This window comes from Pelecanus crispus, chromosome 1 (genome assembly GCF_030463565.1).
Source record: "Pelecanus crispus isolate bPelCri1 chromosome 1, bPelCri1.pri, whole genome shotgun sequence".
Classification (NCBI taxonomy): Eukaryota; Metazoa; Chordata; class Aves; order Pelecaniformes; family Pelecanidae; genus Pelecanus; species Pelecanus crispus.
The window spans coordinates 54,123,736-54,142,567 of NC_134643.1; the positions used below are offsets into that span (position 1 = coordinate 54,123,736).

General features: G+C 40.1%; 1 protein-coding gene across 17 annotated transcripts in view; it reads right to left on the reverse strand.

Annotated features, from left to right (window-relative positions):
- ANKS1B (ankyrin repeat and sterile alpha motif domain containing 1B) overlaps positions 1-18,832 on the reverse strand; it is a 446,177-nt gene that overhangs the window by 151,590 nt on the left and 275,755 nt on the right. For all 17 annotated transcript variants that reach the window (XM_075728083.1, XM_075728082.1, XM_075728085.1 and 14 more), the window contains one exon: positions 9,173-9,325. In XM_075728083.1, coding sequence (XP_075584198.1) covers positions 9,173-9,325 — 153 coding nt within the window. The remainder of the gene's footprint in view (positions 1-9,172; positions 9,326-18,832) is intronic.

Genomic DNA, 18,832 nt, shown 5'->3' on the forward strand with positions numbered 1-18,832 from the left:
TTCTAGAAACAGCCACTGCAATATTACAACATAACAACAGTTTTGAAATGATCAGTAACATCCACAGTCATTTAGGAACTGAGTGACTGATGGAGCTGCTACCAGTATCTAAAGCAGAAAGAATAATTTCTAAACGCAAGATCTAATGGAGCAAATTTAGTGTATGATTGTAATTGGTAAATATTTCATTCTTGCAAAAGAAACAAAGATATGCATTATTAAAACCCTTTTGAGATCTCTGTGGGTGCCTGGATGAACGAAATCTACACAACTATTGTGTATGGAAAAAAATTTGCTATTTGTATAATATGTCATAACTTTTTTTTGTACATGCAGGGAACCTACTGATCCCATTTCAAAGGGAAATAAGAGTAATTTAGAGAGTTATCCTTTGTATTTACAACTGTAGCAGCAAACACATATTAATGCAATCTCATTTGCACCATTGCTCTACTAACGTAGGAGCAACTGAGTAAAGCCATATACATGTCTTACCTCATGATGAAATAATACATCATGATGATGAAAGCTATTCAGTTCCAGACCCATCTTCAGAGTATTTGATTTGAAATATATAAGCAACTATCCTGTTGCCAAAAAGTGCTTAATACTTGGTTGTATTATTTATGTTAATTAGGACAGTTTTGCAAACAGATGAGCCAGAGAATTTGAATGGATATTGAAAGTTTCTTTCATATTTCCTCAACCAGTCAAGGTTGTGCATTAACCACTTCAAAATTGTAGTTATTTAACATAAAAAAGCACCACAAATGTAGTAGAAAAGATTTTCTTAAATGTCTTAATGCATCCTATACATAGACTACTACTTTACTAATGAGTGAAAAGACCCAAAAGTTCAGCCTGCCTGGCAGAGATCTTTAAAGATTCCCATAAAACTTTCAAAGGCTAGAAATATCTGTTCCTCAGTACAACAGGCACATTTGTTTTTGCAGGATGTCAGAGAGTTTATCAAGCATTTTGTGCTACGTAAAGGCTTTGAAATACAAGACTTCTGGTTTTGCACCAGTACATCAACATGGTTGTGTCTACAGAAGTGGCATTCACATTTGATGTGTGATAGTCCATCATTTAGCTTGCTGGAAAATTCTTTACTTTCAATTATACACATTTATATATAAATACATACATACACACCTATGTGCATGTGCATGTTTATATATGCAGCTGTTTTAAAAGTATTGTTCACACAAATTAACTTCAAGCACTTTCTTAATCAAGTACACTAGCAATATGCTCCTAAATGTTTGGAAAGAGCGAACAAAGTCATACAAAGAATTTTCTAAACTCAACAACTATAGAAGTTATTTTTAATAACAAAATACCTAATAAGCTGAGATCCCACACCCTATTGCTAATGCAAACTCACAGTCTTGAAAGCTCTTCTGATTATCAAAATTGTTGGAGCCATTTAGAAAGCAATTACAGGAAGAGCTATGGGCATCTTTATCAGTCAGCAGTGTCTCTGGGAGATCAGAAAGGACTGTGGCTCTAAGCACTCAATTCTTTTCAGGGATCTGAAATCTAGCACAGGGCTCTGAGGTAGAGAGGAAAAGGAACAGGAATTGTAGATTTGCAGTCGCAATGTCTGAGAATATGTTATTGAGATGTAATGTTTCATTCCTCTTCAAAAACTGCCTCTGCAGAGTGGGACGCTTGGGAAATTAAGTAATAAAAAGAGAAGAAGAGTCGCAGAGTAATTTGTCAAACAGAATCTGAAGGACAGCCCTCCTAAGAAAAAGGTATCTTTTCATGCTATAGAGCATGGGAAATTAAGCTGTCAAGTGAGCACAGTACAAAATTGATCCGTTTGGTGTGTATTACCCAATCAAGCTGTGCAGTTGCTATCTGCTTTGCTGGAGTGGATGGGGAGGCTGTTAAGTGAGACACTAACCTGGTCAACGAATCTGAATGCAGTATGTGGTCCATTTTTAACTTCTTTAAGCAGAGACTGTAAGTTGTACTGAGATTGTAGGTGCATTAGTCAGCTAAGGCCTCATGAGAGCTGAGAGAGCTAAGTTCAATACAGTGGCTGCTATTACATAGAGCTATAGGCTCCAGCTAAATATGTATAAAGCCATTCTGACTTTGAAATTAGACATGTATAGCTGGCACTCTGTGTATTGGAGCTGTACAGAGAAGGACTAGAAAGATACAGAACGACTAGAAAGATAGAGAGCAAGGATTTCTGGAAGTATGGAATGGCTAAATGGACTAAGACTCTTCAGTTTGTAAATGAGATGACTGAAAGGAAAAATGATAGAATTGTGCAAAATGAACCATAGCACAGAAAAGATAAACAGAGAAGGAATTCAAGGATGAACCTGCTGAATTGCTAGCAATGATGTGTAACTTGTCCCTTGAAACCTTCTTGTTTTCTGACAACTGGAGGGCGACAAAACTGATGACAATTTTTGAAGAGAGTTCATGGAAGATGTGTGGAAATACTGGCCTCTAAGCCTGTCCCAGGCAAATTAGTAGGAATTCAATAATCCATACTAGTAGTGGACACACAGATAAATCAACCAGGAAGAGCTGAAGTGACTGCATGTAAAGGCACCTCGTATGAGCGTGTAAAGGCTCAAAAGCCTGTTGGGAGTCCTTCGAAACAGTCAAAAAGTATGTTGATGAGGTTGATAATCTGCTTCATCTACTTGTTTGCCTGGATTTCTAAAGTCTTTTGATGAAGCCACTCTTAAAAGGCTTTTGATAAAGCCACTTTTAAAAGGCTTTTAGGAAAAAAAAAACCAGTCATGGCATTAAGCCTTACGAAGTGGTCCTTCCATGGATGAACAGCTGGTCAAACCAGGAAACTGTAGGAGAAAAAGCAGTTTTCACAGTGGAAGAAGGTTCTTAGTGAATTTCTGAAGAGATCTGTGAATAGACCTCTGCTGTTCAATATATTTATAAATTCCATAGGAAAGAAGACTAGCAGTAAGATCACAAAACTTGATGATAATAACTCATTCAAAGTAAGAAAGACAAGGACCAGTTGGGAAGAACTTGCCCAACTTCAGAAGTCCCTGAGCTGAAAATTATTATTGACTAGAAGAATGCTATGTAGATAGTTCATAATATGCTTGTCCTATCCACATAGCCTTCCCTGGTCATCTGTTTAAGGCCATTTTTATAGACTGCACAGTGGGTTTGGTAGAGCCTCTGATCTGTTTCAGTATAGCCATTTTCATGCTCTTTGATTCCTGCAGGACAAAACCTAGTGGGCTGCAGTGAAATGATCATGTAGCAGCCTTTAATATAACTAAAGAATCACTATTTCACACAGTATACAATTAAATTAAATTGTGGAACTTGTTGTGGAGGGTCCAAAGTATTTAGTTATATAGTTATATAATGGAAGGCAGTCCATTGGTAGCTATTTTCTCTCTCTAATATCCTTGATCTGATCCTGAACAACCATCATTATACCCTAATGTAAACCAGGAATGCAATTTGTGAGTGACAGTATCAAGAACACCTCTCCAAAAGCTCAAAACCTGGACAGTAATTGAGTTTAAGAAACCATTTGGTAAATATTAATTTTACAGGAGACAAAGACCGAATCATCCATGTGAAAGATGGATGTACAAAAATAGAAGAAGCTCGCAGTGCAGGATGAACTAATTGAGAAGAAATGTAAACCAGGCCACTTACATGTAACCCTCCTCCCAGGAGTTCAGCTATCTGTGATTCAAGGCCTACTTTCAGTACAGCGCAGCTGCGCAACTGTTCTCAGTTTTCTTCTGAGAAAATTGCTAGGGCGTGAGAAGGAGCTGTGAGAGAGTGCACAGGCTGGAAGCATGAGAGATAAGAAAGGTAAAGTTGCAGGCATAAGTAAGATTGTCGAGACAGGGAAACTGGCACCTCAAGGATAACAACACTCACATGAAAAGGTATAAAATCCCAAGGGAAAAAAGGGAAATCAGAAGACAGCAACTCAGCAACATCATAGATCAGCCTGTTCCAGGGAGCCACAGAGGCCAGCCCTCCCCTACCTGAGTGATGACTACTTGCCCAGTAGACTTAGTGACTCATTTGGTGGGGGCTGATTTAATGCCTAGGTTCATTAGTCCTACAATGTATTGTGTGTGTTAGACGATAAATAACTTGCTTTGTGCTTTTAAGCTGTTTATATCTTGCCTGAAGAATCTCTTTGGTAAAAGTTCCCTGATGAGAGTGACTCCCCGAGGGGGAGGGTTATGTAAGTAATCCAGAATAACACACAAGAATAATATGATTAGTCATGTAGAAGAGCATTTATATTTTAAAGCACAGGTGCACACTTTAGATGGGTTAGGGGATTTCAGAACATAATGGACTTCTTTCCAGCAGATTATATATATTTCAGAAAAGTTCCACGTAGCTACAGCATTGAATAAATGATATCTGAATCTGGGTACAGAATCTGACCTCTCTAATGAGCCAAGAAACCTGGGAGACAACAACAGAAGTGCTGGGAAAGCCAATGCTGGGAGAAGACGTTCTGAATACTTACAATCCCAGAATAAGGGAATTAGAACAATGCTTCCCAGGAAGCACATACCTGAGAAAATGATGACACAAATGGGTCTGGGAAAATTCTTGATCTAAATGACAAATGAATTAGTGAAACAGAATCTAAATTTCAAAGTCTGGCTTGTTGACAAAGTACTGAGAGTGCTGGTGGGAGCTCACAAGAAACACAAATTAATAACTTTTAAAATGACTCTTCTGATTCAAATGCTGCTTGATTGTGCTCGAAGAAACACACACACTATATACGCATCCATAAAAGTCTGAAAGAAACTAGCATGTAAGTTAGACCAGGCATTACCTTGCTGGAATTATTTGCAATAAAATGCAGGAAGCTGCATATTAAATTTGTTTCTTAATGCCAACGAGGTAGCTGGAGGACCAGAGAAGCTGAGGGAACATGGCCTTTACCACTGGTGTCTCAGACCTTCTCCCTCACTCACATGCTTGGCATTCTCCTCACAGTTTTTTAAAAAATATGCTTGCCTAGATGGTAACTTCCAAGGATGGTAAAACAGTGCTGGAAATAGAGTGAGGACTGTTCTTTTTAGGAAGATCAGAAGATTCAAAGCTCTGAGCATTCCAGTGTCCTATGGGAGCAAGGGGTAACTCACAAAGGTTAACTAGAATCAGAACGATAGGATCACAGAATCATTTAGGTTGAAAAAGACCTTTAAGATCATCGAGTCCAACCATAAACCGAACACTGCCAAGTCCACCACTAAACTGTGTCCCTAAGCGCCATGTCTACATATCTTCTAAATACCTCCAGGATGGTGACTCCACCACTTCCCTGGGCAGCTTGTTCCAATACTTGACAACCCTTTCAGTAAAGAAATTTTTGCTAATATCCAATCTGAACCTCCCCTGGTGCAACTTGAGGCCATTTCCTCTCATCCTATCGCTTGTTACTTTGGAGAAGACACCAACACCCACCTCAGTACAACCTCCTTTCAGGTAGTTGTAGAGAGCGGTAAGGTCTCCTCTCAGCCTCCTTTACTCCAGACTAAACAACCCCAGTTCCCTCAGCTGCTCCTCACAGGACTTGTTCTCTGGACCCTTCACCAGCTTCGGTGCTCTTCTTTGGACGCGCTCCAGCACCTCAGTGTCTTTCTTGTAGTGAGAGTGCCAAAACTGAACACAGTAGTCGAGGTGCAGCCTCACCAGTGCCAAGTACAAAGGGACAATCACTTCCCTAGTCCTGCTGGTCACACTGTTTCTGATAGAAGCCAGGATGCTGTTGGCCTTCTTGCCCACCTGGGCACACTGACAATCATATTCAGCTAGCTGCCTGTCGACCAACACCGCCGGGTTCTTTTCCGCCGGGCAGCTTTCCAGCCACTCTTCCCCAAGCTGGTGGTGTTGCATGGGGTTGTTGTGACCCAAGCGCAGGACCTGGCACTTGGCCTTGTTGAACTTCATACAATGGGCCTTGGCCCATCGATCCAGCCTGTCCAGACCCCTCTGAAGAGGCCTTCTTCCCTCAAGCAGATCAACGCTTTTAGTAAAGCTAATCTTTTCAGCGTCAGTAGGGAGAGACAAACTCCCCTAGGAAGCAATCCAGATAATTAACCATAATTTAACCACCCTGAATCCATCCTCTGGATGGTCCTCTCTTTCGCCATCTTTTATAGTTTATAAAGGGAATTTTGGGAGGCTAGCTTCATTCAGCTGCAGGGAGACTTTCAGAATATGCTTTCTTCTTTTTGTCTTTCAAAAAATGAACTGTTTGCTTTAATAACTTAAGAGATTTATGCCCCAAAGTAGAAGAAAAGTATCTTGTTCAACATCACACATGGAAGTCCAGAGGCATGTGATAAGTAAAACTCACAGCAGTATATTGAGATGCATAATGATAAAGGATGACCTTATTACTGGGTTAGATCTAGGGAAAAAAAAAAATCTAAAACTTCATGAACTTCATCCACAGGCATGTAGGTTGATGATCACAAAAAGTGCAGAAAGAAGTAATAAAGAATTTTCATTTTTTAAGATGTAAAGAAGAACTTGTGAGAAATTAAACGTCCCCTTCTCTCCCCTGTCCTTTCAGCTATGCTAGTTTACCTAATAGAAGATATTATCTCTGCCTTCAAATCTGTTTCTACCCCTCCAGAAGCCGTGGATGATTTCCCAATGGCTTAATGGAAAGAAGCACCAAATATGAACTAAGGGATACCCTGCACCAAAGCAGGAATGGCTTTTATGTCAAATTCAGTGGCTGCAACTGTTTAAACTGATGCCTAAAATAAAAAAGTTACCATATCTGTAGCCCTTGATACATGTTTATTGTTTATTTGGCATTAACTGCAAATGAAACTTCTTGCTCCATCTACAACTTGAACACCAAGAACTACCAGACCAAGGATACTTGAATTCTTTTCAAGATGTTAAGTCTGTTTTTTCTCTTATTTTTCAAGTGCCTTGATTCTGACCTACTCAGGTCAGGAGTCTTATTCGAGAGTCAGTAGCTTGGACCTTTATGCATTCCTTTATGACAAACTTTCTGTAATAAGGTCTTGTTTGCCATCACCTGAATGGGAAGTGAGACCTTTGAAATCAATTTCAGACAGCAGGCCTGCTGGTCAGAGATAAGTATCTTGTTCTGCCAGACTGCACAATGCTTCAAACCAATTTCTTGTCCATTTCTGAAAGAATCCCCTCAATTGAAACAGAAAAATAACAGTAAATACTTTTCTAAGCTACAGATTTTCTCAGTGAACGTTATTTCATTACAGTTAGCTACTACTGATTGGTGGGAATTAAATATATACTGACTGGACTAAAATAGAAATTCTGAGAATGTAGAACTGTTTTATTTACCATGCTATTGAAGAACATAATCCAGTAATATATCAGGTGGGAGAAATATTTATCTCTATAGGTATCTATATCTATACAAATATTTAAACAACTGTTCAACAGCTTCTTCTTGCAACTCATGGCAGAAGGGAGTGTTTTCCCCAAGAAGTACAGGCCTTAAACGAGAACACGATGTTCAGCTGTAAAGTTAGAGGATATATACTGGTCTGGTTTATACTAATTTTACAGAGGTGTATTCCTGTTAACTTCAGTGCAGGTACTTCCCTTTTCATCAGTTTAAGCAAATCTGGAATCAAACCACAAGCCTTTAATGAGGTTTTAATGATCCACTTGGGGGAGCTAAAGGGTAATTTGTTTCTGAATTGATTATAGCAAAATGTTGGGGATGCAAAATTAAGCTACAGAAGACAATGTGAGCAGAAACTTCCACTTTTTTTCAGCTCAGTGCTGGTTGTTAATCTGTGTTAGCTTCTGGAGAAAAGGGTCCCCAGTTCTTATTAAAATTCGAGCCTCTTACAGAAAAAAGACTCACAGTTATAAATAGCTTAGCAGCAGACACACATAATAGCATCAATCATATCCTGACTTCAATTACACACCTACAACATACATTGAATGCAACAGACATAACATGTAAGGCAGAGTTTGGTCCTTACTCTTACTCTACATTTTTGTGCTAGTTAACATTAACTGTAATGTGACAGTAAGAAAAGAAACTCCAACATGCAATGGTTTTGTCTTTCAGTTAATATGAAATACCTCTTTTTTCCCCCCTTTTCTTTAATGCTGGTCTTGACCTATACCTGCTTGTGCCTCCTGCACCAGTTACTGTGTTGAAACATGGCTTTGCATCATCATTATGTTCACCATTTCTCCAGCCTGGGACACACTGGGAACTGTTTCCCAGTGTAAAGCTGTATCAGCTGTTCTATCTTATGCTTGATTGCCTATGGTTACTGGTAGCCCTTTGTTCTGAAAGTTAAGCACTAATTAGAGGCAGAGATGCAGTATCTCCTATATGGGAAGGAAGACCACAGCCTTTTGTCTGTGAAGAGCCAATAAAATATGACATTGGGCTTTTCTCCTTGTAGGGATTGCCCTAAAGTTCAGAAAAACTGACAATACAGTTGATTTCAAAAGCCACAGCAGATCCAAAGCTATAATCATCTATCTTTTATAAAAGGAAACAACTCTGTTTCAGACACATAACTTACAGGAAAATTCCATGGGCAAAGCTGTACTGTCAATGTCTTTGCTGTAATAGCACAAAATTCATCTCATTCCAAATTACTCTGTAGTGCAGTCCACATTAAAATTTATGGTTGCCCATATGTGGGCATCTAATTTAACTGACTCATGTAAATAAAATTTCAAACAAAAGTGATAATTAAATAAAATATTTTGTTCCTTTAGCATGACATTAACTATATTGAAGGTTTCCTTATTTTATGTTTAATTTAGCCAGAGCATGTGGAAGAAGTAAACTGTAAGTATCTTTACAAGAAGTACTGTTGTTAGGCACTTCAAAAGCAAAGACTTATGCTTTGTAGCTATAAACTACCAAAATGTATTTTTAAATGTCATTCAGCATCCTGGATGGGTGACACAATCATGCTGATTGAATACCATGCTAAAAACAATGGCAAAGCAAATGGAAGCAAAGGGTACAGTCAATGCAGGTATAGGCATGAAAGCTGTAATAATTAACAGTACCTGATGACAGTATTTGTAGTGCAATTTGCTTTTGTGCTTTCTCTTTTGATATGTAAGGGCAAGTACTATAATGTATTTAGGAGGAACTACTGCTATAAATTGATCAACTTACATTAATTAATTCAATCTCCCAGATTTTTTTCACAAGGTCCATCGATGTATAGCCATTAATTAGAAAGGATTTGGTATAGTCACCCAGTTCAATGGAATCCAGCCATTCAGCTACAGAGGTGGGGTTGTAGCCATCGTGACCGATCTGCTTCATCTGAAAAACAAGAATGAGTAAGAATTACTGATAATATTCATTAAACGTCTTTCAGAACAGCAGTTATTTATATTATTTTATTTGGGTCAGAGTTATCTTATTCTCTGATCAACATTCTTTCAATGATTAGTACAAGATGAAACAATTTTGTAAGCAAAAGCACTAATAAAACTTAGTTTTCAATGGATCTTTTTGTTATGTCTGCTTGCCTTTTAAACCAGAGTATACTAAGACTGTAGCATGAGTTCAATTCTTACTAGACATCAGAGAATCCATAAATGAGGAATGGCAAAAGAGTCAGAAAGAGACATTATTAATATACTGACTGCACAAAAATGTCAGATTTGCACCTAAGATTTCATAGAAGGGGAATAAATTAGACTGAGGAATGGATCTTGTGCTATCAAATGGCAAATGAAACATATTGCCTTGCTTATATTATTCCTAATTTATCTCTCCTAGTAGGTTATCTGATATTTTATAATGGTTGAAGCCACACTGTATTTTTCTGTCCCCAGGGGAGGCTTAAAAAATTCTCTTTCTTCTACCTGGTCACATTTTTCATGGAACTCTTGGGAATTTAATATATTTTAGATTGCTCTCTGTCTGTAAAGTTGCTTGAGATTGGACAATCGAACCAAGTATTATTGGAATGGAATTGACAGAATGACATACACAGAAGCGCACCACCTGCATTCATAAAGCAACACAGGCACAGAAAGCATAATCACATAAATCTTGTTTTAATAACAAACTAAGAAATACCACTGGCATATTATTTTTCTGAATTTTGTTAAGCTACTAAGAAGTAAAGAGCTGCAATTTCCCTTTGACAATTGCCTCTCAGTGACACAAGTGAAGATTTTCAAGCTAGCCATTAAAGATAAAAATGTATAAAGCCTCTACCTGTGCAGCTTGTTACACCATACTGTTTTTATGAATTTTAAACTAATTTGCAATAGTGGCAGAAGTAGAAGTAGAACAATGTAGAAAAAAAATATGCAATAGCCTCAATTTTCAACAGTATTGTACACGTATCCTCTTTCTATAGAAGTGCTAACTATTGCTAACTTGATAACACACTGAACTGGTAAACTGTTAAGAAGCTTTAGAGGTTTAGAAACCTTGTGTTTTGCATAGGGTCTCCCGACTGTGCAAGAGTGACACTGTGCATGGTGAAAGCCAGTCTCCCATTTCTGCCTGCTTATGTACATTCCTACTTTCTGAGAAACAAGGGAAGTGTGATAGAAACATAATGCTTTGAGCTTAAGCTTGAAGTGAGTGACCAAGTAATTTAAAAAGGAGAGAATTCTGATCTTAATATCTTGCCTGAACCAATTTATTTCTCACAGTTTATTTAAAATACAATTTGAATTCAAAGCAAAGAAAAAAATTAAACTCTGCATTTGAAAGCTGCAGTAGTGTTCGTCGACCTGTCTGTTCAAATGCAGAAAGCCAGCATGTCATGATCTTGATCTTGGTTTCCTGCAGTATCAGAGAGGAGTGATGCAGGCACACTGCATCGTGGATATGACAGTTTACGCTTTGGTCTTTTCCTGCAGATGTTGGATATAACGTATTAATAGAAACATTTAAATGATGCAGTGAAATTATTATCTTAAATCATAAAAGAGACACAAGAGAAATTGCATAACTAACAATGGGAACCGTAGCCTTTCAGGTCACTTCTGTAACAACGGAGTCATGTTAGAAAGTGAGAGATCAGTTTTGTTGTTGAACTTGACATTTTGGAATTTAGTTTCATTCTAATTTAGAATGAAATTCTTAGATGTCAAAAGCACAGCAGATTCTTCTTTCATTGTCATGCAGACTTACTTCAAATCTTAGATTGACAGTAGTCTGTCCAGCAGACTGCAACAATGTTGGAGGACCCTGGTAGCTCCGACTCCTGGGAAGCTTATTTTGAGAGCTGGTTTGAAATGAGGTGTGCTTAAACAACAGACACTTGAAAAGAAAGGACCCGATAAACTGAAGAAGAAAAACCTAATACAGAGAAGACATGAAGAAGATGTACAGGGCCCACAGGGAACATATGACTTTTGAAAGATATAAGGTATTTTTGTTTTCTTTCTCTAACAAAGAAAAGCAAAACCCCTTTGAAACAATTTTCAATGTATCCAGATGGGGCATGTTGTGCAAATTATTTCTTTTGTTTATTACTATTTGATCTTTATGTTTAATAAATCTTGATTTTAACATGATTTTTTTTTTTAACTGCTGATTGAGAAATCTCATGCAGTCTGGCCCACAACTCTGGTAACCCATCAGTCTCTATAAAAAACAAACACAGCATGGGAAGTTTCTGAATTCTCAATTCCCACTGGAGATCTCCATCAGAAGGGTTGTTAAAATAGATATCACTGTACTACGGTGTGTTGCAAAGGGCTGCAGGCAAGCAAACTCAGGCGAACAATCCAATAAGCAACAGACTGAGAATTGAAATGTATGTGACAATTTCACTCTTTGGATTTGGTGCCAATAGACAAAATTGTCATCGGGTCACTTAATAGCCTACATGAAAATACACTGGCCTGTTGCTGGGCAGCAGCAGGCTTTGCAAGCATTTTCCCTCTCCCTGCCCCAGAGATTTGGCTGCCTGTGTTCAAGGCCACGTTGGGGATGGTGCAGCTGCATAGTCTCGGATCAGACCCGTGTGAGAAAGAGCAATGAGCAACCTGGTCAGGGCCATCCCACCTTCTGCAGGAGCTGCATGTGAGCTCAGGTCCATGTCCCTGAGACTCGCCCGAGCTATGCCATAGGTACGCCTGTGCCCAGCCATGCACCTTGCTGATCCTCACCCACCGACCTGCCCTCCCGAATCGACCTTGTCCCATCCCCGTCCCTGTGGATTTGCCCTGGGATGTGGCTGTCTGCGGTCACTGCCACCATCCCTGCCCCACTCGCCTTGCGTGGGTGCTCCCTGCCTGCCCCACTGCCCCCCTCCAGCTCCCAGCCCACCTGCCCTGGCAGGGCAGCCCCCTCTTGCTGCTCCTATCGCAGAAAACTAATCTCAGAACTAGAATATTTGCCAGCAGTTTCAGCACAAAAGCAGTATTTTGTTTTGTCATGAACCAAGAACCAATCTCTTCTCTAAAACAGATTTTTCTAAAACATGTCTAATATATTAAAATTAATAAACTTTCAGTATCCGTCCTCTTGTATGGAAAGTTTTGTTCTGTCTGTTAATAACATCAACTAGCTTATTAACTGTCATTCATAGCTAGCTGAATGTTTTCCTTTCAAGTATTTATTGACAGACAGATTGGTTATCTAGATGTGACAGTACCATTAATGCTATCTGCTTTTCATATAAAATGTTACAGAGTTTTTAAATAATAATAAAAAAAACCCGCTTTGAAATATCTGTCTGGAAGTGCTGTCCCTTTACTTTACTAGAGCTGCAGTTTAGTTGCATCTTACCCCAGCCCTTATGGTCATGGCTCTTGGACTGTTTGTATTTTTTTTTTTCTGTACTGCACCATGATCTTAGACTCCTCTCACAGATCATTTACACCTTGTAGGCTTCCTTGCTGATGCTATTTCCTGATTGATTTTTTTTTTTTTAAAGAAAAACCCCCTCGTATCTGCTGACTGTATTCCCATGTATAATATTTCAATCATTTTGCACCAGCTACAACACATGCACCAGTGGTGTCAAACATCTAAGCAGCTATGTGCATACTGTTTGACTCAGAGCAGTATAAAGTCTCTAAGCTTGAAGTCACGACAGCCTTTCAAACATTAACTGCTCATAAATAGGGGCAGTATTGCTCTTCTGCAGACACTGCAACTAGTTCATTCGGTTGTTATCTTTAAAGAACGATATCAGTATTAGCTGTTCCATTGCAGCTGATTTTAGCATGTCGACTATGGAAATGGCTAGGAATGAAGCCCATAGGATTTAGAGAAAAAGATATGTTTAAGATAATATGATACAAATGAAGCATGGAGGAAGACACAAACCATAGGAGATTTCTCTCCTAGGTCCTACTGATCTATCACTAGTATCGCTTCCTTTGAAATGAATAGAAAGAAGAAGCCAGAAACAGCTGTTTCTTGTAATATAATAGTAATGTCAAGTAGCATCCTAATGGGTTGAGAAATCCTTCACAAGAGACTGTACATCAGTCTTTTTACAGGTGCATCACTGCTGTATCTATATACCATTTTACATTAGGATAGAAGGTACTTGAGTTTTGTCTCTGAAAGGTAGCCAAATAAACATGAACGGAGCTTCAAAGTAATCATATATGCACCAGAAGCATCAAGGTGAATTCACTAACAGAGTATTACCAGTTTTCTCTGATCTTCTCAGACAGATGGGGAACTAATGCTATTTTCTCCACAGGTATTATCACTATCTGGTGGATCTCAACACTGTGCGTATTAAAATCAAGCTTTTTATCCGCTATATAAAGAGAAAGAGGTGACTTGACTTTCGCAGCTTTTAAAAAGATGGCTATGATTATAGTGAATTTACGCTTGTGTTGGTTTGCAAGAAAGGTCTTTTTAGCAAGCACATAATGCTTTCTTTTAAACTGCCTGCCTAGCTGAGAGATTTAAGCAGCACTTTTGTATAAAACTATCAACTACCAATCTGAGTAATTCTGCATGATTGTAATGGGGGGGGGGAGGGATCAGGTTTTTTTTTCCTGTCTTCGTGAGTTGTCTATTGTATATTATGTACTTTACAAATGTGGTCAGTTGGACTCATGTTGCTGGAAGAGGAGATCATTCCTCCTTTGGAGCAGTGAAAGAAAAGGCTCGGGAGAGTGACACTTCTGAAGACCACAGGGCCTGGCTGGCACAGGGGCACCACGTGGAGCTGGTGCCTGCAGCGTCTGTGCAGAAATTGAGCCTGCAATCCAGGACAGACAGGATAGCTCTCATGGGCAATGGGCACAACTCCCTAAGGACCTGAGAAGACTTTGCATTTGCTGCTGCTGAGAAAGCCACCGAGAGAAAACAGGCCCCTGCCTGCCAAGACACAGTGGGTGAGGAAGAGCTGTGTATCAACCTTTTGGGTTTCTATTCTGTCTACTTTGTCACATATTTAAAAAGTTAACTATTCAAGCTTGTGTTCTCATAATGTTTGACTTTTCTTTCCACTAATCAAAAGCTTTCCATCTTCTTGTGGAGCTTGCTATAAAGACAGTATAGGCACATTCACTTCACAGCGCTGCCTGATTCAGAATTCTGCCACAACAGTAAATCCAGAATGCCGTGAACTGAGTTCAGAGTTTCCTACCTAAGATTGCCAGCATTGCAATAGGCACCCCTTCTATGATTCTTGCAGTCGGAATCTTATCTTCTGAGTTTAAAGGAAAATAGATGCACACACACTTCCCCCCCCCCCCCCCCCCCCCCCGGAAAAATTTAAACAGATCTACATCCAGACGACGGAAAAGACCTCCTAGTTCTTCATCAGACACAACGTCTGGGACAAGGGAAGAACAAGTCTCATTCAGTATTACTGAGGATGATGTATGCAACAGTTCAGGACATTTTAACTGCATATAATGTAATCTTAAGAAGACCTAAATCTGGAATTTGTGAACTAAGTGGAAGCTATGGCCTTTGATCTCAAGAGTTTCTGTAATTTCTAAAAGCAGTCCTGTGGATATTTGTTGGTACTTCAGTGCACAGAGCTACAGCTTTACAGGCATGCTTTCAAAAACTGGGTGTTAGCACAGACTGACATCTCCAAAGTCAAACTTTCATCCTTTGCTGGATCCTGAGTAGCTCTGCCTGTTTTACTTTAGATAACATGCTATCAACTGCACCTTTAGTTTTTTATCCCACTCATGGGTTGAACTAGTGGTGATCTTCTTGGCCCAACAGTACTATGGTTTGGTGCCACAGTTTGATTTAAAAGTTATCCTCTTGGTATTCATTTGCTTTGCAGAATAGTCTGGGTACGCACCATCCAGCTTGCTTTTTGGAAGCAGGTAAACCAGAAGATCAGCACCAGTCATGCACCAAACACATTTCAACCCCTAATAGGGACACAAAGATCTGAATCAAGTGGCTGATAACCTTACCACCTTCAATGGAAGAAAACACACATGCACACATGGACCAAATGGTGGAGATCTACTTTTGTATTTGCTATCAACTGCCTTTAAATTTTCATGACTCATATAATTTCCTTCTTTGATGCTTTTTCTGATTTAGTTGCCTCACTTTATGTTGCACAGTTCAGAAGTGTTTCCTGAGTTTCTTGTTGCTTCCATAACAATTTTATTATCAACCACCTTTTACTAATGCTATTTTTTGTGATGGTCAGAAAACCGATTAATCTCCTCAGCTTCACAGAAGGTCCCACAGCGTGCTAACTAGAGCCCCAAGAAATGATGCTGTTCATCAACCTGTGCTGTAAGAAAGTTGAAAGCTTCCTGCTAGCAGGATAACCTGGTGTCAGTATCAGTAGGATGCTGATCTCACGACTGCTGAGAGGAGTCCAGAGGTGTCTAACTGTGCTTCTGTGCAGTGATCAGTGGGCCAGCTGCAGAAGCAACCAGTGACAGATGAAGAAGGAGGCAGGGCCAATCATGAGGAAGAAACAATACTTCCATGGACAGGCAATCTTACGTATCTCATTCTTGCAGACCCTTTCTAGGTGTTCAAGTTGCAACAGACTGTGGTGATTGCTGGAGCCTCTTCTGTTCTTCCCACAACTGCAAGTGCTGCTTCTGCCTGTTTTGTTAGGCCACACTGACCAGTTTCTGTCATTTCTAGTCCACGGTGGGCTGTGCCAGCCCTCAGGAAAATGTTTGTGTCATTAGCCACTACAATTTTTAGCTTTTGTTTAACGCTGGATGTCTGCCTAGCAAGTGTGTTCTCTGGGGCTGGGCAGCAGCAATTATGAGCCATGGGCTGTTCATGGCACCTCTGGAGGCCACCTTGGTGTCTCTCTGGAGACCTTTGAACCCCTGCATGAGAGACAGCTACAGAGAACTTGGCCACAGCATGCTGTGCAGGCAGAGATCATTTCTGAGACTGAAAAGGTACAGCTGGTGACCCTTTGGGGCACAATGCCTTGAATACAATGTACTATCAGCCTATCATAAGACTGAAAGGGAAGAGTCATTCTCTGAATGGAGCATTTCAACCAAAGGCATAGGCACAGGGGTGATGAATCATTTCTCTTGATAGATGAAAAGTGGGAGGGGATGGGACAAAAGCTCTTATCTCACCAGAGGAGGTGGAGGAGGACATAGAGAAGGGTTTCTTGGTGAGAGGGAACACAGAAAAGTACCTTTGGACCTAGTCAGCCCTGAATCTCTAGCTGTCTTCAAGTCTTACTCCTCCTCCCTCCCCAAGTCACAGCAGTCACATATGCCTTGTTAGCCTTTCACTCCTCCCACCTCACCAACCACCTTCTAGCAGCTCCAACTGGATTTTTTTTTATAGTGAAATGGCCTGCAGAGTTTCCAGATGGCACTGGAGACAGAAGTTAACAGCCACACACCAGCAGGCAGAATAAACATATCTGTCAACCCAGTGCCACTGAGGAGTGAATGGGTGAAGCAAGTAAGACTCAGAGGCCATGAACACATCTTCACTCACTTTGTGTGGAGGTGGGAGTGGGGATAGAAATTCAATGACACAAGGAGACAGAGATCCATTTCTTTTTAATCTTTCCATGACATTTGAAACACTGTAAAAGATATTCAGTGTTAACCACATTTTCCTTGTCTTACTCCAGTCACTCCTGGTTGGTCTTCCCTTCATCTGGGAAGGTGCAGCGGCCTAGAGACAAAAGCCATCCTTGATGCTCTGAGAAGATTCAAAGAGAACAGAGGGCTGGGCTTATGCATGTTGAAGAAACTGGTCTTTGCTATTTCAGTCTGTTAAAAAGTTAAAAAGACTTAACTGTGTCCTTGCAGGGGCTGTGCAGAACACACCCCAGACCTATAGTTTGGGAAACACTGGAAATGTTTGTGTCCAGTCTGTCATGCAGCCTGCTATCTCGCAGGCAGATGGCAAAAGCCATAGTGTCCTTTCACACAGCATGTGAGAGAGTTACAGTTAAACTGGGTACTTGCTCCATTTCTGGGTATGCATGGTCTCATGACCTGGTGATGCAGAGGGTGCATAGCATTTCCCAAGAGGGAGGCACTATCCAGATGATGCTAACACTATTGCTGCCCGTAGAGAAGATGCTAGTGTTCCCTCTGAATCCAGCACTGGAATTACGGACCACATAAGTATCACAAGTCCTTTGGATGACCTGAAAATATGTTCATTAATATGCCTCAATGAGTAAAGGTGTGGGACAACTGAGTGGTAGTCTTTGTGGTTTATAGCGGCCTGCAGACAGGTTGCAGATAGGAATGTGGATCCCATCAGTGGCCCTTATGGAGCTCATAAACACATGAAGAGTGAAGGCCTGGGGCAGAACAGCCACACCAGCAAATACTCCCAGAAAGTAATTGTCTGTCTTCTTTCTCGGACAAAAGGATGTACAGAAAGTCTGTCATCTCATTCAAGTTGTCATCCTAGTCTAGTTGCCGTAGAAAGAAAATAGTGCTTCCTCTCTTACAGCCTTGCCTGCTGACTATTCTCAGAGCAGGCAGTAGGCATTATAGAGTCAACAATAAATAAGAAAGTATAAAAGAAGCAGGAAGACAAATAATACTTACTGTACGGGCAATGGTGGCAGGACCAGTGACATGCCACTGTTATCTACATGATAGAGATAAATGACAGCATGTCATATCTAGAATGGCTCACTGATAGGCTCAGTTAAGAAGGAAAATGTTTGTGAGACTGCTTTCATCAGACAGTTTTGAAGCACATGCATGAAGGGGACATTTGGTCTATGGGACCAGTCTAAAGCTAGTCTGAAGTAAAAACCCTGAACTATAGCACGGATGTATCTAACTGCCTTGTTTTACCGATCCACTGTGCTGCACTACTTAAATAATATAGACTATGCCTTTGTGTTTCAGAGTTGAAAAGTTCATGTGTTATGCTGGATTCTAACACTTTTTTCTGTCTTTATGGTTAAAGGTCTTATAAGGAGTGCAATGAGTAGGTGAGTGGCCTCCTTCCAAATAAGGATCAGTAATTCCCAGAGGCAGAGGAAAAACAGCAGGGTAGAAAGCGCTTCCTTTGAATTCTGTTTTTCATCTTCACTTCCAGCGGACCAGAACCAAGGAGTCATAGCCAGAAAGGGTCATAAATGTTATGATATCCATTCCGCAGCATCTCCTAGTTTGGACACTGTCTTCGGAATGGAAGTTGGAATGATCTACCTATTGGCTGTGCTGAATGGGAGAGAATTAAACACCAGGATTCAAATTAGCTTGCTAAGCTCTGGGATGTCTAAGCCAATAGCAATATAGCAATAGCAAACATGTGATGTGGTCTGTTACATACACAGCATAGTTAATGTGCACATGCACAGTAGTTCTGTTTTCCTAAATGCCAGACTTACTGTACTTTCACAAAAGAGTGTTACATATGAGTAATCCAGCACTT